We start from the raw sequence: 24117 nt of genomic DNA on the forward strand, positions 1-24117 counted from the left end.
TTTACATTTTCAACCAGTTAAAATATTTGGCTGACTATAAAGGTCTGCTTTCAGAAATGGAAATAGGGCAATTTAGAATTCAATTTTGTCCACAATATTTTAAATTGTGGTTTAGAGGTAACATATGCATTGTACCTTACATACAAGTTCAGAAATCTATATTCTCTGACTCACAGAGGGGCTTTTTGAATTAGGAATGTCACAGGCTTCAGTTTCTGCATCTGAAAATTGATTTTAATACTAGCTTGGCTCAAAGAATTTTGAGAGTCCCTTAAAAAGTATAAAATGCAAAGTATTTATCATCAGGAAAGTGAGTCATGTTAAAACAAATCCACACAAAACTTATGTCAGCCGTTCAAAATACCTTCATTAAATCTTGTTTTTCTCTCTCCCCAGAACTTATCGCCTTTCTGATGGACTTCAGTTCACTCAGGATGGCTTTGGCCTCACACAGTTCATACCCGCTCTGGCCTCCAGACATTTTTTGGTCAATTCTGTGGAAAGAGAGAATATTAATACCATATACAAAAAATAATACTAACATCTCTGCTGTTCTGCTTCAGGCAGAAGCATAGTTAGAGAACAGAAGGGAAGGAGATAAGAGATACCATTTCCTGTAACAGACACACAAAGAGGAAAAAGGACATTGAAGTCTTCATTAAAATACTTACTACTAAATCCTTGGCAAAAATATCAAGCTATCTAACACACGCACAGCGTCCAGTGAAGAGCTTTTGCTGACATCACGACATTTCATGGAAAAATACTCCTGTTGGCTTTAAAACCACCTCAGCTAAACTACTGGAGCCTTACCAAAGGCAGAGAATTCACAAGCAATTTTAGTTGATCCAGTCTTAAAGACATAAGGGGCACAGAGCACTGAAGACTCCTACACATGCCAGCCGGAGTATACCGTTACTGTTGACAACACTATCAAAATTCCCATCCCCACCATAACTCTCTACAGCATAGAAGCCCCTTTCACACTATTAACTGTGATCCTTACAGAAGCAAAATTTATTCCTCTACCCAGACCCACATCATGACATGGGCAGACACACAAGCTTCTTGGTACTAATCAGCCTTGTAGAGAAGAAACGTAACCAGCACCATTCTTGTCTCAGCGTTCCTCTCATTCACCCTAATCCTCAGCATTAACCGTCTGGAACAGCTGTTCTGCTCAGCCAGTCACCAGGTGCTCTGTATTCACAAAAATCTCTCAATAATTGATATCATATGTCATACACCAGATAATCTATTAAATTCCTGGACTATTAATGATTTTAAAAACTGTAACTTGAAAATAACAAAAAGCCCCTAAACTTAGAAAGATATTTCATTTTAGTATTTCCATATTTACTTCAAGAAGTACCGTTTGTAAACACATGATGTCTAGTTGGAGCATTTCATAGCATCATGGAAATTACTGCAGCTATGCTTCACAAAATTAAAACCAACAGCCACCTTCATAAAAGTCAGGCATTTAGAAGAGAATACATTCTTTTATAATGCAATTGGTTTTCTGTTTTTATCATCATCCATCATGGAAGACATTAACCTTGTGAGGAATGAACGAACATTTTAATGATCAGAAGTGATCTCAAGCATCCCCTGCAAGAACAGCAAGTCCCACGAAACACCTGTAACTGTATTCTACTTTTCTTCCAGTTTTGTGCACAAAGATATCATCAAGGTTCTAAAGTGGTCTTTAAAGCTGTGAGCATGTCTGTTTTTCTTTCTTCGCATTTCAGTTTTTGTGCAAACTAGAACTGCATTTGTATAAGAAAATTACCTATGTGACTCAGCACTCAGATTCCTATTCAAGGATATATTTGTTTCAGCTTCAAAGTTCCTCAAACTCTTTCATAGGTAGACACTTACTGTCTGAAAACTCTCAATTTTTGGGAACTTACCAGGTTGCTAAGGTCAAACAGATACAGCATATGCCAACAACTGGGATCATGAATGAGCAGTTGGGTAATACACCACATGCTGCCTAGTAATATGATGTGCCACATTCAAATCACAACTGCTTTATTCTGCATATAATAAAAATGGACAAGAAGGATCTCTGACATATAAGATATTCCGTCTTCCTGTTTTAAATTAATGGGATTAGTACTGTTTGAAAGTGTCTGACTGAATGTTAAAAACAAACGTCCATTGTGTTTCTGTGGAACGCTGTTGACAGTTTCTGAAACATGCTTTGGATTCCTATCAAAATGGCTTGTGAGCAAGCTGCTTTAAAACAATACTTCATTGTTGAATTAATATAATAAAACCAGCATGATTGGCTAACCTTTAATCCTGGGACAGCAGCATGAGTTTTTATTACCTTAAGCTTTAGAATCAATACGTCTTTCCTCTTCTAAATTTTTCTTCAAATGAAATCTGATTTATGGTTAAATAAATTCAATCAACTATCCTTTTCTCCCTTCACTTCTTGCTAGTCTTTATATATTTAAATAACAAACATCTTACATTTCTATTTTAGTCAAAATGAAGGAGAATAAAGACTTGACTGGCATCCTCCTAAGGTGCTGAGGGTTTTTAGTTCCCAATTGACTTCAAACTCTTCATACCAGAAAGACATTTTTTGTCCATTTTGACATGTCTATAATTATGATTGGCCACTTCCTGGACCAGATTTTTTTTCTCCCACTTAAAAAGATTCCTGCTGTATAGAACTGATCTATTAAAACACACAGGCAATAGCCTGTAAGACATTTTGGTTAGAACTGGGAACTGAACTCCAGTGACTCAGCTCGAAACACAGATGCTCTGTTATCCCTTGCAAATCACTTCTCTGCATTTTAGTACTCTACCTGGAATATGGAAATGCATTTCCCTTCTCCCACCTTTTGTCCATCTTCCCTATATATTCTGCAAGCTCTCCAGGATAGAGATTATTACTTATCTGACAGTACACTGCCATACACAAGGAGGTCCTGAGAAGAAGGGTAAATTAATCCAGACAATATTACGTTAATGCTGCAACATTGCTTCTGCTACTGGAACTAGTGTACTAAGAGCACACAGCTCTGCATTTTACCGTCTAAATGTATCCTTAATGTATGGGTACATACCACAATACAGAAAAAGACTAGCATTAATAAATTTCTGTTTACATTAGTCAAGAAAACACACTTGTTAGCAAGGTTTCCTCTGCAGCAAGTTCTCTGTGGTGACAGTTCCAATAATCTTCAATATTTTAGGGCCCAACTTTGTAAGTCAAGAGCAGCAGGGAGTGCTCAGACTGAAAAAAATTCATTACCTAATAATCCAACTGGTTAAATACCCAGAATTCTCACCCGGTTCAGCATCAGCCCTTTGGACACCAGGCATCCCAGCAACTGGAACAAAGAAAGTCAAGTCTCTAATCCTCAGATTGTGACTCATTTCAAAAACTCTGCAATGTTGTGCACAATTTATACCTCCAAGAACAGCACCCTCCTCTCTCTTTTGAGCTTAGAGGTGGGGAAGGAGGAAAGAAAGACCTAATTAACTTTTCAAATTCTTAAAAAAATTTTTTAATGGGACATGAAAAGCAGCTAAATTCTTCCTTGGGACCCTCAACCACTGCCCTTTTTTCTGCCTCTTTGCAACACAAGCTACCTCATGGGAATAAAACAGGAGGGGGAACAGATGTCATGTTAACACTTGCACAATAAGTTTGCCATTTCTACAGATTTCCTGCTTCCTAACTACAACAAAAAGTTGATTCTCATTTTTCCCCCCAATAATTCTCTCACATAAGATGGATTCGATCCCATGCAAAAAAAAAAACCCAACAAAACAAACAAACAAAAAAGGGTGACTAAGTCAGTTTCAACTATTTCTTTTACTCACTGTTGCAGTGTTTCAAAGCCCTGTTCCTTGTACAGCAGCTCTTGCTTCATCTGAGAGAGTTCCCTCTTCAGCTTCTTAACCTTGCGTATTAAATCAAAGCAAGAGTTAGAAAATTCCTCTTGTTAAACAGCGTAACATATGGCTTTGAACAATTAATGTATTCTCTACATCAGATAAGACAAAAAAAGAGTAAATTGCTCTACTGACACATATTAAAAACAAAAGGATCTGTTCTCTTCATAATGTCTATGGGCAACATGCTTTAGTATTAAAGGGACACAAGCAGATTAAATCACATTCCTTATTTGTATCAATACCACACTGTGTTATTAAACCTGAGAGAACTTTAACAAGTAATTTACTTCTCACTTGTTAAGCATGCATTCCAACTGTCCTACAGGGACATGCCTATTTATTTTTAGGCTTATTATATTTTCACTTTTTCATTCCAGGAAGCTCTCAAATCATTTGCACTCTAAAAGACAAAGTGTGGACTCCTTTTTCTTTTTCCCTATGACCCACCCTTTCTTATAAAGCTTTACAGACACTGGATCCCTAAATATATAATTCACAATCATTTAATTCAAAGACAACCATCACTAAACACATTTGGATCGCAAATATATCCACTTATTTAATGGCAATGTCTTCAGCAAAACATTCCCTAGTTTCCCTGAATTTACATGCTCAATTGCTTTTTAATCTTAATATTGCTATTTCAGATGTTAGCAGATATGAGTACACTACAGAATATTCAGGAATCAAGATTAAGTCAAAATATCCTCCATTTAATTTTTTATGTCATAATTCCCAAACATACTAAAACAAAGTTTCTGGACCACCTATAAATGAGAGTACTCTAACACAAATTAGAATTAAACCTCAGCATACACACAGAGACAGAAATGCATCCTTGAAGTGCGAAGTCCCAAATTTTGGCATTTATACATCTGTACCTGGCTCGTTTGTACTCTACATACTAGCCAGATATTGTTAGGCTTTTTAACTTTGCAATCAGGAAGGTGAAAAATGGAGAAACCTGCTGGAAGTCCCCTGTTCTCACCTACCACTGTGAAATTCTTGCTTGTTTTCAGATAGGTCCTCAGATACACAACTCTTCTGAAAAATGGTTTCTATTAAAATGAAGAATTCTGACCACTTTAACTGAGATTAATTTCAAGATATGTCTACAAGACTTTTTGTATCCAAATCCCCTTAGACTTCCTATTTGGTGCTATTCTTCAAATTTTAAAAAAAAGTGAGATTCCCAACATGCCAGGTGACTAAAAGTACTGAGCATCAGCAGCTGCTGTAGCTTTCCAAGAGACTTAAAACGTTTTGTATGTCTAAAATAACAAGTGATTTGTGGGGTCTTTGTATGGGTTTGTGACTGATAATTAGGCATTCAAGTTTGTAGCTTCTGGCTAATGAATTTTCAGTGACAGAAATAAAATGCTTTCAACTTCCATTTTTCTCCAAAGCAAAGCCTGTTCTCTAGATGAGGGGTTAGGTTCAGACTTCTGGAAACTATCATCACTAGTTGCTTTACTTGGCAGAAAATGGTTTTTACTTTGACCATACTGAATAGTTAGCATGATAAACAGACAATGTCTCTAAGTACACATTCAGATCTCCCTATTTCTTCCCTCACTAGCACGAAAACCCCAAGAATAATCTCTCAAGTGTTCTGATCAAGGTTATAGAAAATGAACAGATATCACCTCTGTGTTCCTATTAAAGTAACGTGTAAAATATGAAAGAAGTCCCAACTTCTCTGAGTAACACAGAATGGCTAAACTTTTTTTTTTTTTAATTGGAAATGTTAATTTACAGTAATAGTAGAAGGCACATTTGATTTCAACTTAGAAGATTGGATCTCTCAGAAACCCTTACATTTTTCCTCAAGATCATCTTCTGAGTGACCTCTGCTATAATTCATCATCATTTCATTATCAAGAAATGTGAGTTAGGCACATTATCCTAGAAGGACATGAACTACATCATAATACAGACTCTGTGTTTACTGCATCACACTCGCACTCAACTATTCTTATGCTCGTTTTCTCCTTCAAAACTTCCATTTAGTTCCCTCTTTTTCACAACTCTTCACTTGTTTTATCCTTCAGCCCCTTCCTACTGCTTCTGCACATCATCTTAAGTCACCTGACAGGCCACTCGCTTCCTCCTTCCAACTGCATCTTCAAGCAGGCTCCTGTGTCAACCTCCTTTTATTTCTAGCACTCGAGTACTAAAACCCTCCTTGTTATTTTATAAAGGTGCATCCCCTATTTGCTTCATATGCGTAACACATATGCTTTGTGTTGTTTGAATTATCTTACTGATTACTAATTAAGACCCCAAATTCCCCCACTCAAAGTCCACTGCAGGATCAGATCCTTCAATTTTAATCTTGTGAGAAAGGTCTTCTCCTTAGTTCATTTAACAGCTGTCCAATTTCCGCCAAATTTTCTTCACGACCTATTGCGCAATAGGCATTTCGTGTATTCAGAAGGCTCCACATACATATATTAAGCACAGCTAACAAGGAAAAGGCCAAAGGCCAATTCAGAACTTCCTTGAATGCTGACTTTCCGCCCTCCAGCCACCATTAACCTGATGATACCAGTAAGCCTCAGCCAGTGTGAGAGAAACAAGTTTAATACCTCTGACCTAATAGTTCACTAAATAATGTGCAAATTTTAACTAGCTGGCTAGCAGCTTACTAATGACTAACTTTGTTTCCCATTAAGACCACGCATGCATATACTGTAAAATGCCAAAAGGTGGCATATTAGCAAGCATCCTCAAACATTGAAATAAGGGTAAACTATGGTAACAGTCATACCTCTCCTGCCATCTTCCATGAAAACCACTTTCCAGCCCTAGCATCATAGGGCTCCGCTTTTTCTTATCTCAATGATTTTCATATCCAGTGGCTTTGGATGACAACACACTTTATGCTGATACAGATATTCTTGGACTGCACCCTTCTAAACTCTGCAGACAAGGTCACCTATTTTAGGCACATGGACAACTTGGACTTTGTAATGCCAATAAATCAGGTGTTGGAATCCAGCAGGATATTAGGCTCCTTGACTTCAAGAAACAATGAAGAGAGGAGAGCACCTCCAAAAAATTAATTACTGTGATTAACACATCTGCTTCTCTCCTTAGCGAACAAATTGTAGATTTGCAGCCAAGAGGTGATTCAGTGTTTCTGCATCCTGAGCTGGGAGGCGATCAGCTAAGATCAGGCGATCAGAGGCGATCAGCTAAGAAACAGGAAAAACTGAGCACCGGACCATGTCTGAATCTTCCCCTCTGACTTGTAGGTGACTATATTTAAATTTGGTCATGGGTTTTATTCTTCAACAACATTTAATTTTCCAAATATACTAGTGATCCCCTTGCCAAAGGGAACATCTGTTACTACTACACTCATTTTGGGAAGAAGCTCTTGACTTGTCTTCATTCTTGTTCCTGACAGGATCCTTACTGCTGTTGACTCTCCCTACTAAGCTTACCATTTTTTTTTCTCCCACCTCTTCCAGTGTTGAAATAAGTTCTCTCACTAACCATCTTCCCTTCTCCTTAAAGGATAAGGGACTACAAATCAAGACTGGTAAGGATGAATAGGTGTACAAGCAGCCAGGAAGGCAACATCCAGATGCCAGTTTTACAGTGTATTCCATGCCTGATTTATACTGGGTTTTAAAATTTTAATGAGCTATTCCACAGTCGCTTTTAAACATTAATTGTTTAGACTCCTAATCAAAACTCTTACTCCAGGTGAAGGAAGATGTTACTCTCGGAGGCTTCTATCAGTGCTGCTCTGTGCGGAAACCAGGAGGGGGCAATGGAAGAGCTGAGTAACTGCTGTTGCTTGTGCTGCTTCTGCTCCTGCAGAGTCTGTATTCCAGCCCTCACCCAAGGACTATGCTGTGAGGTGCTGCCTTTTTAACCTACATGGTTTGACCCAATTTTTTTTCATTACTAACTACAGAAAGCCTAGGCTATCCACAGAGCATTATATGTCATAGCTTAAATAAATGAACTCCTGATATAGATTTTAAACATCTTCCACACCATTTCCTCCTTATTCAACATAAATTCACTAGAGATGAACCTGTGAATACAAGTTCCTTATATGGAGTCTGTTAGTGACCATACTGAACACAGTTGACCAAATAATGGATTTTTGTTCATTACCAATTTCAAAATGCAAACACAAACTTTCATTCTTGATCTGAACTGTTCCATTTTGACAAAACACAGCAAAGTTTCACACCATTACTGAAAAGTGGTTTTTAAATCAACAAAAATTTGTGAGGCAGTTGACGTAGGTGACGGTGCATTTCTTGCAGATTCTGTAAAAAGTCATCTGGCTGCAGTGCACCTTGGCCTACTACTTTTCTAGTTTTACCTAAAGATTTTTACTCTCCCTTTTAAAAACAAAACCATACAAGTGAAAATAGTTATCGGATTTATTTAAACTCACATCTAATTAGAATATTTGTCAAAGTTTTCCCAAAATGTGTTATCTGAAAGTAACAGAGACAGCTTTAAAAATTAATTAAAAACCTCTGAATGGTATTTACGAGAATATTAGGAGGTTTCCGTACCAAGATACATCTGCTAGTTCAAGCTTTGCTTATTCTACAGTCATAAACTTTGCACACAGAATACAAATGAATGGGAGTTAAGCAGTCTCACCCTTAATCTTGTAGTGGAGATTTCAGCCTTCAGAATGTCAGGGTCATACTTTGTGCTTGATGAGGAGCCTGAGAACACTTTTTTAAGACAAAAAAGGACAAATATTTAAGTACTTTCAAATCATTAATTAGTCCCTTCCTCAATGAATCCACATTGATCTAAAAACTACAAAGTGCAGAAAAACATAATGCTTTTTTAAAAAAAAATCCTTTTATAGAGTAGTCAGCATTGCAGGATGGCAATAACTGATGAACAATCAAACTTTCCCCCTTTTTTCCCCTAGCACTATTTGGTATCTCTCTTTGCTTATCCCAGGATCCTGAAGTAGCACCTCATTCTCCCTGGCTTTCTACCCCTTGCTTTCTGTTCCCATTGTTCTAGCTGAGACATCTTGTGATCACTTCTTCCTGGAACTTGTAATTTCTAAGGAGATTTCTGGAAAGCAGAAGAAGATTTATTCAGAAGCCTCAGAGGTCTGCCACTCAGTTCTTCTGCAGCTGTATATGTTGCTTTTATCACACTGTCTACTTCCAAGAGAGATGTTTGGCCAACGACAGGCCACTAACAGCACTCCATGCCAATTCTTTGGCCAGCATTGTAACATGTATCTCTACTTCACCCTGATCACAGCACACAGGCTATGACATTACTGTACGCTATTCTTATAAAGCAGCAACAAATTCCCTTTTTGGTCTATTGCAGACACCTGTCAACACAGTAGAGTCATTTCAGTATGCAGCCATGAAGTGCAAGAGATCCTATTTACTTTGAACTAAATTTGGCAGAATTTTGTTCTGACAAAGTAGATTTCAGAGCCAACTTGTCTACACTACGGCTCAAAGGAGTTCAATTGTATCAGAGAGAAGAGGGTTCTCTCCAGCAGAATATCTTTATATTAAATAAATTAAAAAAAAAAAGTAGGGATGCCATCTCTAAAAAGCCAGAGTACAAGGTGTTCATAGCAACCCTTGAAAACTCATCCTAAAGAGAAACAGGAACTCCTGCAAGGCACAGATCAAAGAAGTTACATACTGTACTTACAGCTTGTACGGGAGCTTGATTTTTCTTTGTAGGCATCATTCAACCGTACATACTCATCCAGTGCAAGTGCTAGCCTCTGTTCTTTCACCTGGTACAGTTCTTTCTGAGTACTGAGAGCATCCTGGGCTATCATAAGATAATCTTTTAACATTCTCTCTTGTTCTTGCCTCCATTGTTTTCTGGGATCTTCTATTTGTGTTGTTTCTTTATAGGAGAAAAAGAAAGGATTTAAAGAGATCTCTGCTGAAATCTGTTGACAGCCAAATTGTTTCTCTGCCTGTAATCCACAGTTACAGTAGTCTAAACCATAGTTTGTCTTTCGTTACTAAGCAGACGCTCAATTTTACGCGTAAGCTTTTCTTTGCTACAATAGTGTGTGTAAGAAACAGTATTTAAGGGATCAATTGCAAAATTAGGAATTAGGGTACAATAGGTAAATGCTTATGTAGATCATTCCTACATCTTCAACCTTGAATTAACAACATCCTAAAACTCAAGGAAAAACTTACTTTTTGCATCACAGTATATGGAAATAATTGGATCAATAAAGTCTTTCAATGACACCTTAAAAAATGAATGCATTTCTGAACAAAAACGAAAACTAATCTTAGCTATTACATTTCTTTCAACCCCCCCTCCTCCCCACTTCATTAAACTTTACAGACATATGTTATTCATGTTTTATAGTGGTTATCTCTCTCCTTCCCCTCTACGAACACGGTTTTATCTTTTCCCCTGTAACTGAACTAAAAGATCATTAACTCTCCAGATCATCTCACCTAACTCTATCCCTATCCCTGCTAGGCATCTGATCCAAGACACAGCTTGCTTTTTTGGTCAGTAGAGAGGGCCACTCTCAGAGGGCACTTCAATCCATCAAGGAGAGGTGCCCAAGATACATGGGACCAAAATGCTTTTTTGAGGTGTCTACTTCTTTCCACTGACTACCCAGGTAATATAAATGAGTAGGCTGGAACAGGCCCTTAATTCATGAAGGGCTTAGGTCAACCATTTTAACTCCAGTAGCCACACAGAAGACAGACTTGCAACAGAATGTGTAAACAAGAAGATCAGACATAACATATTTATACATATTAAGAAAGTATGTGATGTGATCAATCTAATTGTAGGTTTTAAGGTACTTTTTTCTTAATGTAAACATGCAAAGAGGAAGAGTTAAGGCTGAATGTTCATCTTATTAATTCGTGACTTAGTTCAGCACTTTTTGAAGTTGTACAATGAATATTCTTCCTTTAAAGCAGTACTAAGTACAAAAAACTTTGTTGTAAGACATAGCCATGAAAAGTTTGAAATCTAAATGCAAATGCGCACCACACTGCATTTTCTTTCAAAGTTACATACTATAAATCTACATAGATAGAAAGTAACATTCAACACTAAAGTATTTCTGCACAAAGAATTTAATTCAGTTTTTCTGCAAAAAGAAGGAGGGAAGTTTATTCTCTGGATTAGATTTCTGCCACTTAGTTCTCTGAATTGCTTTACTGTGAGAACCATTGCAGACGGGAAAAAACAGGAGCACATGGCTGAAGACATCAGGGGAAAACAGAACTGCAGCAGAACCAATCTGACTGCTCTAAACTGTAGCTGAAGTACACTCTTGGGGAGAGGGCACTCTTTCAACTCCATATATGAAAACAGATTTTGTAACAGCAAAAGCTGGTAAGGACAGGTTCTGGGTAAGAACCATTTCCCATACTGACTGACTACCAGTTTTTCAAAAGCCTTTTTTGGTGTTAATATCACATAAAAAGACACGCAAAGAAAAAGCAGCATCCCATAAAACTAATTGTGTGGAATCCCAAACTGACAATGCCTATGGAACTGCTGATGCTTTTAAAAACAAATACATATAACACCCTCTCCTCCACCACTTACAAACATGACAGTATTTCTACTTGGGAAAAGTATTTCTTAGATGTGCACAATGGATACATAAAGAGCATAAATCACAAACCCAAGTGTGGTGCATAGCAGATTAAAGCAGAGAGGCTTTAGACAGAGTTTGTTTTCCAATAACCCCAACAGGAACACTCTCTCCAAGAAACTAACTATAGCTACAGACACACACACATATATCCATGTTTATAGCCACCTGCTCTTTTCCACAAAGATATCAGGCACACAAAAGCAGCAAATCAATACCTTTTCTCTCCTAAATGGTCAACACATGTCCCTATCTGTGGCCACTTATTGCTGTTGTGCTTTAACACACCTCCACGTTCACAGTTATTTACACAAGATAAGAAGTGCTAGTTTCCAGAGTTGTCCTGTTTGTTGAAGCAGGATGAAGAGCATGAAGCAGGATTCTCATGGGTCAACGATCAAATAGGATAAATGCAGTTATGTTGGTTTTTTAGAAGAATGTAATGATGTGATTGTGTTTTAAGAGTGCAACCAGCAGCCACCGAATAATCTTAAAAGATTGGAAGGCCTCATCTTCGAGCATGTTGTAGGTAATTGCCTTGTTGGTTTTAAGTGAGGATTGCTCAACATGCAGCCTAAAGACCAAATGTAGCCTGCAGAGTTCTAAAACGTGGCCTACAGATGCCCTGTCCTTGTGACTGCAAGCGAAGGACAAAGCTGATCAACAGCAGATTATTTTGTATTGCTGACAATCAAACATTTTCTTTTTGCCTCTCCAAGATGCATGTGCAAAACAATACTATGATTACACGAGCTAACATCTTTTATACTGATAATCATAAACGAGTTAAAGGTGACCCTGCATTTTAAAAATTGCACGCTAACTTCAGCACAGTGAGGGAGGTTTGGGTATTTGCCTGTGTAGGTACACTCACTGGTCAAATTATTCTGAGCCGATTCTACCTGCAGGTATCCCAGACCAAACACTCAGTTGGGAAAAAACATAATCCTGGAAAAAGCAAAGCAGTACTGGAATGACTATCCCAGAATTGTTACTCAACTTTTACCAAGCAGAAAAGGCTCTGGAGTATTTTTCACTTTGTCTTCTTAAATATTAGGAAGTGGAAAAACAGAAAAGGGTATCACTCATTTGGCAAGTTGTTCATATATATATATACACACACACAAAAACATGCACCTGTGTAGCAGCACCATATGCTTGTTCATCTATAATTTTCAGTTGTCTCAATTTTAATCAGGTTTACTGCACAGAGGGGAAAAAAAACCCCAACGACAGAACTATGGATAATATTTCTGGTACTGTAGTGCTGCATTTTGAAAAGTATGTTCATTTGAGCACATGTACCTTCCAAGAGCCAACAATTTTTTTTTAAAATGCAGAGTTCTTTCGAAACCAAATATTTATACTTCTCAGAGTAAAGCCTCACAAAGATAAGGACTTTTTTCCTTTGACGAGAATGTTTAAGCACCTGCTGTTAAGGTCAAACTTGTATACACAAGAATATTGTTGGGATAGTTGCATGTCATTGAGGGAACAGCTTGCTGAACATTTCAAAATGAGATGTGAAGCTCTTTATGCTTAAACTGAAGAGTGAGATTTCAACCACAAAGAACATCCAAACATTTTCCTACCCTTACTATTCAACAGCTGACATAAAATAAACTTGGGAGATCTCATTCCTTTTTCAGGGCATATGAATGCTTCCACTGGTGACCGCAACAGGATGCCTTACAACCTGGTCTGCAGCAGAGATGAATCATGCAGCAAATGCATTGCCAGCTAGACACATAAGGTGACGTTACTTCTGCTGGTCAGGTGAGGAGTAAGCACTGGTTATGAACACTAGACAGAGCTGTAGGGTTGTATCTGTTACAGAAAATGCTAACTGAACTTCAAACATCAGCACTGGACAACAAACAAACCATCCCCCTGGGCACAATCTCTCCAACACTTTCTGCATCACCAGATCATTAAATTCAAGAGTTCAGCTGTTTCTTGTAGAGAGAATGAAAGCGATATACTGGCCATCATTTTTCATGGCATAAACTAAGATAGGAGCTAAAGGAATCTCCTTAAAATGGGTATTTGAAAAACTAAGAGTTGTACAACAGGGTCTATCAAGAGCACTTCTTGTATTTTAAGAAAAATCTTTATATATCAACTTGCTCTGTCGAATCACAATGCAAAAATAATGACCCATAGTAGCAGAATGAGGAGGGTGGTGGTGTGCCTAATATTCAGGTTACACATTCCTAATTTGACTTGGTTTTAGTGTCATTTGGCAAAGCCACTTGCAAATCAAAATTAATTCTATTAAGAGATCTTGATTTAAAACCAATTAATTTAACTTTAAACAGATTAGTGCAAATGTGTAGTTAATACATTTATAAAAAATTATAAACAAGCAATTTATTTCCTCCTATTTTTAAAGATCTGAGTGTCTACCCACACTAGGGGGGAAATTCTGTGAGACAGAAAACACTTGTGGTCTTGCCCAGCGGAACTGCACAAGCGGCAGGATGGCACACTCCACCCAAAGATGTTCCTGTGCACTGAAATGATGACAGCTCTGTAACACAGAAGAGGAAGCTGCACTGGTGTTAATCATACTGCTATTCATGAAATGCACTCTTCCTGGCTCACTGCCAGCCAGGTTTGATGCACTTAAACTCAGCAGAAAAATTTGGCCCAAACAATAATTCCAAACCAAAATGACAGCACTGACTTTAAGCCTTGAAAGTTTTGTTTATTCCTTTGGCAGGACTTCTTCAAGGGCAGCAATGTTATGCATGCTCTGTGTAATTATACATAAGATATATTATATATGTAGGATACAGGCAATAGTCAGGCATATGATTTTTTTTAAATGAGATATTTTCATGTTATGCTCCTGTCTGCTATCAAGAAGCTCTGCCAAATTTTACAGTCTACTTGAACATAAGGAAACTATTACCTTATCAGCAGTAGATCATATTTCCCTTAAAATACATGAAATTAAAATCCCACTAGAAAATCCCACAGGGAAGGGAACAGCTCCCTGATGCTCTACTGCTAGACATGAGAGAACTGGACATTTTACTACAGGATTAACAATATGTGGAAGCAATAGTTTTCCAACATCTCCCCTTGCCAAACAAAATAATAGCATTGCTTTGCTCTAGAATGACCCGCATGTAAGCTGTCTTCAGTCAGACATGCTGCATTTAGGCAACACAGAGAACAAGTACTCTCAGGGAGTCCCACTAAAAAAAATGCCAGAGATGCCAGATTGCTACTTGAGAAGGACAAATACATAGCAAGAGGAGACAAAATTGCAACATTATGCTTTTCTTCCTGAAGAAAGAACTCTCATCTGTTTAAATACATGTCCATATCATTCCAGTTTGTAAATGTAGCAGAATCACCATCTCAGAAGAGAGGCTATTCCAAGAGAAACTAGTTGACCTGGCTAGAAACGAAGACCAGAAACCCAAGATCTGAAGGCAGGAGAGCAGGGGGGAGTTGTGTGCTGTTACAGCAGCTGGAGCTGCTGTAATAGCCCTCCTTTTTGGCAGCAATGGTTTCTACGATGTCACCTCAACCTGCATTCCCCAACGTTATGCATTCACATGTTCTCTTTCATACAGTCTCTAATGCTCACTCAACTCAACACAAAGCCTATTCAACTAACTAAACCTACCCAAACACTCACTGGCTCCAAAAAACAACATGCTTGACAAACCTGATCTCCTTCTACAACAGGGTGACCTGCTTATTGGGTGAGGGAAAGGCTGTGGATGTAGTTTACCTTGACTTCAGTAAGGCCTTTGACACCGTTTCCCACAGCATTCTCCTGGCAAAACTGGCTGCTCGAGGCTTGGATGATCGCACAATTTACTGGGTAAAAAACTGGCTGGATGGCCGGGCCCAAAGAGTTGTGGTGAATTGAGTTAAATGCAGTTGGAGACCAGTCACGAGTGGTGTCCCCCAGGGCTCGGTTTTGGGGCCACTCCTGTTTAACATCTTTATTGATGACCTAGACGAGGGGATCAAGTGCACCCTCAGTAAGTTTGCAGATGACACCAAGCTGGGTGGGAGTGTTGATCTGCTCGAGGGTAGGGAGGCTCTGCAGAGAGATCTGGACAGGCTGGAGCGATGGGCTAAGGCCAACTGTAGGAGTTTCAATAAGGCCAAATGCCGGGTGCTGCACTTGGGCCACAACAACCCCCAGCAGCGCTACAGGCTTGTGGAGGAGTGGCTGGAGAGCTGCCAGTCAGAGAGGGACCTGGGGGTGTTGATTGACAGCCAGCTGAACATGAGCCAGCAGTGTGCCCAGGTGGCCAAGAAGGCCAATGGTATCCTGGCTTGTATCAGAAATAACATGGCCAGCAGGGACAGGGAAGTGACCTTACCCCTGTACTCGACAGTGGTGAGGCCGCACCTCGATTCCTGTGTTCAGTTTTGGGCCCTTCACTACAAAAAGGACATTGAATTACTCGAGCGTGTCCAGAGAAGGGCAACGAAGCTGGTGAAGGGTCTGGAGCACATGTCGTACGAGGAGGGGCTGAGGGAACTGGGGTTGTTCAGTCTGGAGAAGAGGAGGCTGAGGGGAGACCTCATCGCCCTCTACAACTACCTGAAAGGAGGTTGCAGAGAGCTGGGGACGAGTCTCTTTAAGCAAGTAATGAGCGATAGGACGAGAGGGAATGGCCTCAAGTTGCACCAGGAAATGTTTAGACTGGATATTAGGGAGCATTTCTTCACAGAACAGGTTGTTAGGCGTTGGAATGGGCTGCCCAGGGAGGTGGTGGAGTCCCCATCCCTGGAGGTGTTTAAGAGTCGGGTCGACTTAGCGCTGAGGGACATGGTGTAGTTGGGAACTGTCAGTGCTAGGTTAACGGTTGGACTGGATGATCTTCAAGGTCCTTTCCAACCTAGATGATTCTGTGAAAGCAGATACATTACGTTCTGACAGGTTAGGCGAGTTGTGTCATGTTACCAAAGGTCCAATGAGCCAGTATAAAGAGGACCCCGGCTGGGGAAGAACCAGACATGTTTTTTTTGGCAGCAGCAAGCCTACTTAAGGATTCAGTCATCCATTAGAATCTTAAGTATGGATCTACTCATCAATATCATGCACCTTCTCCCTCATATACTAACTTACAAGAAAGTTTCCAGACTTGGAAACCAGAGGTACAATATGAGAGAAGCGATGGCAAAACTGCAGTGGCTGAGCCTTAAAAAGAAGGTAGTTCTGACTGATGCAGAAGTGTGCTGCACACTGACGGCTGTGCTCTGGGCTGCACCATGTCACAACTCAGCTAGATACTGTGTCAGGGTGGCAGCTTCTCTGCCTGAAATAGTAAGCAATGAAAAGATAACTCCATTACACCTGACATCTCTGGTTATCTTGCCTAACAATTGCAGGACTACTACACCTCCAACCAAACAGAACCCCACCTTCAAGAGAGTAAACACAGGCTTCAAAGCCCCTCACCCAATAGCTGACTACACTCAGGATCCCTCATCACTGGTGCTTCTCCTGAACCCCAGTGGCTGAAGAAGGTGCTCAAGCTAAATCCAGATTGGTTTTTGAACAGCCCCCCATGCCTTTGCTGGGGTAGGATTACATCCTACTCTGCAGAAGTGTTTTGAGAAGGAGAGGATACCTGGAAAGCAGTCTAACACATGTTGAGGGCAAGCCCCCAGAAAAGGGCTGCAGACAAGCCAAACTGGAGCCAGTCGCAGCAAAGGAGAATAAAGATTTCAATGGTATCTCACACAAAAATGTTTCAAGATGGCACAAACAAAATCAACAACAACCCTTTGACACATAACATCAGAAGAAAAATGGTGTCTGGTACCAACCATCACAGGATAACGCAAGTTAGCTTAGTGCTGGGTGGTGAAAGCAATTTTATCAACATTACGTAATCACTATGGATATGTTTATTCTACAAGTATATCCCACATTTCTTGATAAACTGGCTTTCAAATCTCCAGTACTTTTACCTGCAATCAGACAAAAATACACTTAGGAAAAAAAAAAAGAGTGCAAATATTACTTCATTGTACTTCAACTGGCATAACAAATAGTGCAGGCAACTGAGATGCAAGTCTTAATGAACAGCAAAGAAGCAAATGCACTAGTGCTAGTTTCAGGAAGAAAAACCAAGTGTTACTAGACTGGTTTAAGGAATGCACTTTATTGTTTACATACCAGAGGCTTTCTGAATGCTTTTTTTTCTTCTCATTTCCCCCCCCCCCCCAACTTTTAAAAACACTTACAATTCAAGCTCAAACCACAAGAAATGCAATTTGTACCCCAAAACTTGAGGAAGTATTCACAAACAAATATTACATCATTTCAACACTGATATATTTGTTCAATAGGTACATAAAAATAAAGAATAGCACATTACAGAGAGAGCAGTTTCAGTAAGACCGTGCAGTCCAACAAAATGACATCTACAGTATCTTCAAAATGATCTAACACATTGCTGAGTACTCAAAGAAAATCACATTCTACCACGTAATAAGATGCAATATGGGTTCTAAAGAGAAATATGGAGGAAAATTAGGTTATTCAGAGTATGCTTGGAACTGAGCTCTCTACAGTTTGTTTCCTGCCATAGAACTTGCACACAAAAAATGTCTCCTTTCTTCCAGACACCTTCTTCACTTTCTCATAAAATAATTCTGTGCTTGAATTTGAGTAATGAGAGAAAATTAGAACGTTTTCTAGCTACACTGTGCAAGCATGAGCAGATTTCCAATAAATATTTATTCAGAGATTTTTATGAATATTGAAAAGGTTATCCTTATGGCACATTAGTTTCCTCTAGATATTGGGTAGCATATGCTTGTATATCTCAGTCAAATGCAGTAGAAACTCAGAGCATTTTGCTCTACATTATCCAGTAAGTAGGTAATGTTCTACTGCTATGGCTACCAGAACTAAGACATAAGAAAAACATACAAGTATGATCTTTACATAACAGTCAGCAGCTGAACTCATATTTAATCAGAGCCTTCATTGCTGAAGCCCTCCTTCTGTAGCCAGCATGTACCAGATTAATCTCTTCCTACAGCCAGGGCACAGAGAAGGTATATACCTATAAATAAGATTCAAGGTAAGATATACTGCACTTGGGTTTTCATCATGTGAGTTTGCTGACAGTAAAGTGTCTTCACAATTGTCTCCCAAACGCTTGCATGTCACCACTTGCTTAGAAGATGGTGATGCGCGTGACTGTTTGATCAGTACCGATCACGATACACCATTTGACTGTCTCAAGCTAATGGTAACTGCAGACTCATGGTGGGATTTTCAGATGATTTCCTTGTTGAAAATACAGTCTGGCATACTTTCATAGATGCAGATTATACTAGAGTCCCAGGCTGGAGCAGAGAAGAGTCAATCTATCAACAAAAATCCTTGTGTTAGATAAACCAGTTGCACAGGTGTAAACTAGCATGAAAGTCTGTAAGATTTCAACAAGAAATAGATACCTGTAGTTAAAATACTGTGTTATAAGTGTCAAACAGTGTAGGTAAATAGCTAGGCTGTGAAATTTTAAGAAGGAAGCCAGGTGAGGAAATAGAGACCTCCAATTAATTCTATTCTCAAGCTAAGCAGACAGAAATCCCTCTACCTTCCTGATGTTTTAGCATCACTCTGACTCAACTTTTTTCTCTGTGGATGAAACAGTGGTAGAAAGCTGTCTCTGGAAAAGGTGCATTCATGCTTCCAAAGTGGACAATTAAAACTAAGTAGAGAGGAGCTGCAGAAGCATAGAAGGTAGATGTCCAACTCTGTTTTGAAGAAAAGTGTTGTGGTGGAGGGAAGGAGAAAAATCATCATACTGAATACAAAGTAGAGAGTGACAAAAAGAAAGTGATATGCTGGTCTGAAACACTACTGGGCTAGGAGTAGCTATTCCTTCCCATCCTTATCTTCTAAATACTATCTGTTACTCAGTTCCTTTCTGTTACCTTTGCCACTAAACATTACTAACAGCAGAGTACATGTTTTATAGATTAACTAGATCAGTGCAATGAAGAAAACTGCCACTCACTTGGTTATTCCTGAGCCTGAAAATAAGAACTAGAAGTAAAGGGCATAAAATATTTAGGAATAGGTAGGGTGCTGAAGGCAAGGCAGAACTTGTCCCAGCCCAGGATTCCCTCAGACTATTCATGTCAAGCCAGAAGTAGAAGTCTCCTTTTCTTGCTCCCATTAACCCCATAGCTGTTCATCTATACACATCCCAACCAAAGATCTGGATCAGAAAACCTGAGCAGCCTGAGGAAGGAAGAGGAGGTGGGGAAAAACAACTCGCACATCTCAGGAACAGAGTGCTTCCCGGTTGTCTGTGTTTACTACATATCGTCACACTGACACAATGAGGGGGCAGGAACCAGAGCAACAACTGCTCCTTCAGCTGCCACCACCACCCAAGAAGCGCACCTGGAAATCACAGCCTCAGAATCAAAACTGCTTCCTGGAAAGCCTGCACAGGGCGCAGAACAGATAAAGGGTGTCATTTCAAAATACCTTTAACCAGTGCTACCATGTAAAGCAGCTGTCCCCTGTCTCTTCCACCTGACTGTTCATTCATATCCCCAGGTCACCTTCCCTCTCTTGCTTGCATAAATAGGGGTGTGGAAAGGAGAACAAATAGTAACTTTTTTTTTTCATACCGGACTAGTTTCAACTCGAATCAGCTCCTTGATCTGATTCACTGTCTGGCCATGCAAATGTTCATGCCAGTATAAGCAAAAACATTGCAGGGACAGAACAAAAGGCCAGAGGTAGCAAGAGCAGGACCAATTCTTTCAGAGATTATATCAGCTTTAAAGTGTTTGCCAATCAAGCTCTAAGAGCATAAATGTTTGCATCTCAGCCACTTAGCACCTGATGTTGAAAACCCTGCAGATGAATTGGAAAAATTTGGAAGTGATGACTTTGCCTGTAGAGATATGAAATAAAATGGAGTAATAGGTTTGTGTTCTTTTTGGTACTGCCTTGAGATCCTAACCATGTTATTTAGCAAAATTAGTAACGTTAGCAAATTAGCTGAGGTAGATGGATACACAAGTATATATGTGTAATAACAACCGTAAGAGTGAACAGCATAAACTACGAAATCTTTGGACTTGCCCAAACCACAGTAAGAAGGATCCTGCACAAAAGAAACTCCTTGGTCCCTGACCAGCGAATAATATTCCTTCAGTCATCCCTCTAACAAAGGGTGCTACTGAAGCACAGGGTAAGTATTTAGGTTCTTACAGTATTAGCTACCCACATCATATGCATGTTCTGCCTTGCCAGATGGCCTCTAATCTGGTCTCCCTTGAAGCTGAAAGCATCACATTAAGACTCCTAATTGGGGTAATATATTCATAAAGTAATGACCTCAGTCAATTTTTCTCAAAGTGGGTTACATCATCCAAAAGGATCATGAGAAAGCTCTAAGGCAATCAGTAAGAGCTAGAAAAAAAACAAACTGCATTTGAAAAAAACTCATTAAAATATATAAAATTATAGAAAATGTGTGATGATAATAAAACCAATTATACTTAAATATATTGATACCAAAATAAAGTTCCTCAAGTCTGAGGGAGTTTTTACAATTGCAGACTGCTCACAGCCAACTCCTATCCCTTTGTGGAGGAAAAACAGAGTTTCCACTGGCAGTTAGGGAAAGTAGGCTTTTCTCAGGTTTGCAGAGGAAGGTAAAGGACTAAGACACAGATGTGGAATTTTTTTTTAAGATATATTGATTTAAATAGTTTTTGAAGAATTGACATCATAGAAATTTAGTAGAATTTTTAGAACTTTGCAAGGTTCAGCCTAATAGTGCTTTCTTGAAATCTCTGGGAGTTTTGCCAATATCCACCCTTCAAGAGGAGCAAACTAAGTCCTGCACTGACCACTAATGGAAATTCCATCCTTAACATTTTCAGCCTTGAGTTTTTAACAGAAAAGGAGGGAACAGCCATGAATAAGACCACCTGAGTTTACAGTCTATTGTGCCTGCTGCTCATAGGTTATTGGGTTGGCGTGAGAAATTTAACAAGACTGGCCAGTTTTACTACAGCAGCTGCAAAGTCCTGCGGACAACCTGAAACTTCAGAGTGGCACACAGTAGGAATAATACCAGAAAAAGAAATGAAAAATAGGACAGATAATAGAGAAGCTGTTCAGAATAATTAATTATGGGATGCAAGAGGAGAGAGAATCAATGGGCCTTCCCTCAAACATTTTGCTGAAATAAATCCAGCCAGAAGGTAATGAACATGAAATGTCTTTAGTCACCCCTCCCTACCTAACACATGGGAGCAGATTTCTTCCCAGGGTACTATCCCTCAAGCTGCCATTTATGGGTCCTGAAATTCTGCTTAATTCAACCTGTTTTTCAGGCATCTATCCATTTGGTCCTCCTCCTAGCAGTGGGTACAGCTATTCTCCCTCATTGGGCTTCTTTGTCCAGTAAAAGAGAGAATTAACAAAATTATAATCGATACAGGTGAAAGTAAAGGAGTCTTCCCTGTTCTAACACAGCCAATTTTAACAGTTCAACAGTCGAACAGTTTCAACAGTTCAACAGTTTAACAAAAATCATATTCAACACATCTGAATTATTACACTGCTAATAAAGGAGTAAGCAGGCACAAAAACTGCTTTCTAGAAAGGCTTTTCCCCCCCTAGTTATTAATGACCTCCATACTAGAGATTTCAATAGCATCAAAACAATACAAGTACCCCAGTCAGATGAATTTATAATCTCCACATTTGGCACGTCAAACAAATGGCCTACTTAGAAGATTCTTAGGCAGTTTACCTCCCAGCAACTCAAGAGTACTCTCACCAAAATACTGTGCAAAATACAGTGTACAAAACTCAAATATACCACTTTACAAAGTAAGAAGCTTCAGTGAAATTGCTACAAAGCAACACATATATTAATATAACAGGAACCAAATGCACTACTGAACTATGGATGGAAACCACTTTATGTCCAAAGTACACCATTTTGTCAGCCATCATATGCATTAACATAATAAGAAACCTACCTAATCACACTCATTTGTCCCAGCCACAGAAAGACAAGTGTAGAAATGGATATACACAACTATTCTCTATTAAGTGGAAGCATTAGTGTTTGCAGTATACTAACAATTTTCCAGAGAATTCCAAGACAATGCTGTCCAAGCCTCAACATCTTAGATGTGTGTGAAGCAGAACTTCAACCCATGAACACCTTATAATATTCAGGAATTCACCTTCAACGTACAGAAATAGCACTTAAAAGAAAAAATTTAATCTCTGTCTGAAAAAAGGGAAAAAAACTAAGGTACAAGACTGAGATTTTTAGAACTGATTACAAGTTTTGAGCAGGCATGAACTAAAACACAATTGTCAGAGCAGTGATCTAAAAGCACTTTCAAAAAACCCAGAAACGCAGACTGCCTCTCAAAATTTTATAGCTTTAAGTGTTATAGTTTTGGCCAAAGCAGAAGTTAAAGACATTTAGATTTAGAAGCAAATCCTTTACTTTCTGCACCTTTTGAATTCAATCAAGTATGTCCCTATTTTTGAGATCAGAGGACTCATTGTTACTCCAATAAAGCAGGGCTATAAAAGCCCAAGTGAGGTTATTGGATGGGATTCAGTTCAAGATTAGGTGTCTATCTGCCTATCTCTCTGTCTATTAGGTGTTCAATAAGCACAGTAGATATCTAATGTAGATATCTAGTTATGAGAATTTCAGTCCAACCCGAAGGAGCTTACATCAGCTCATCTTCAAAGCAGCTGAAGTTCACAGAATCATCTAGGTTGGAAAGGACCTTGAAGATCATCCAGTCCAACCGTTAACCTAGCACTGACAGTTCCCAACTACACCATATCCCTCAGCGCTAAGTCGACCCGACTCTTAAACACCTCCAGCGATGGGGACTCCACCACCTCCCTGGGCAGCCCATTCCAACGCCTAACAACCCGTTCTGTAAAGAAATGCTCCCTAATATCCAGTCTAAACCTTCCCTGGTGCAACTTGAGGCCATTCCCTCTCGTCCTATCGCTTATTACTTGGTTAAAGAGACTCATCCCCAGTTCTCTGCAACCTCCTTTCAGGTAGTTGTAGAGGGTGATGAGGTCTCCCCTCAGCCTCCTCTTCTCCAGACTGAACAACCCCAGTTCCCTCAGCCCCTCCTCGTACGACATGTGCTCCAGACCCTTCACCAGCTTCGTTGCCCTTCTCTGGACACGCTCGAGTAATTCAATGTCCTTTTTGTAGTGAAGGGCCCAAAACTGAACACAGGAATCGAGGTGCGGCCTCACCACTGTCGAGTACAGGGGTAAGATCACTTCCCTGTCCCTGCTGGCAATGTTATTTCTGATGCAAGCCAGGATGCCATTGGCCTTCTTGGCCACCTGGGCACACTGCTGGCTCATGTTCAGCTGGCTGTCAATCAACACCCCCAGGTCCCTCTCTGACTGGCAGCTCTCCAGCCACTCCTCCACAAGCCTGTAGCACTGCTGGGGGTTGTTGTGGCCAAAGTGCAGCACCCAGCATTTGGCCTTACTGAAACTCCTACAGTTGGCCTTAGCCCATCGCTCC

At 39.5% G+C, this 24117-nt stretch overlaps 1 protein-coding gene across 2 annotated transcripts in view; it reads right to left on the reverse strand.

Moving 5' to 3' along the window:
• Positions 1 to 24117, reverse strand: part of WWC2 (WW and C2 domain containing 2) — a 105564-nt gene that overhangs the window by 42623 nt on the left and 38824 nt on the right. For both annotated transcript variants that reach the window (XM_074866414.1, XM_074866415.1), the window contains exons 3-6: positions 9604 to 9807; positions 8563 to 8639; positions 3850 to 3929; positions 365 to 494 (exon numbers count right to left, since the gene is read on the reverse strand). In XM_074866414.1, the coding sequence (XP_074722515.1) occupies positions 365 to 494; positions 3850 to 3929; positions 8563 to 8639; positions 9604 to 9807 (491 nt within the window). The remainder of the gene's footprint in view (positions 1 to 364; positions 495 to 3849; positions 3930 to 8562; positions 8640 to 9603; positions 9808 to 24117) is intronic.

The sequence above is a fragment of the Strix uralensis genome, chromosome 4 (assembly GCF_047716275.1).
Source record: "Strix uralensis isolate ZFMK-TIS-50842 chromosome 4, bStrUra1, whole genome shotgun sequence".
Lineage (NCBI taxonomy): Eukaryota > Metazoa > Chordata > Aves > Strigiformes > Strigidae > Strix > Strix uralensis.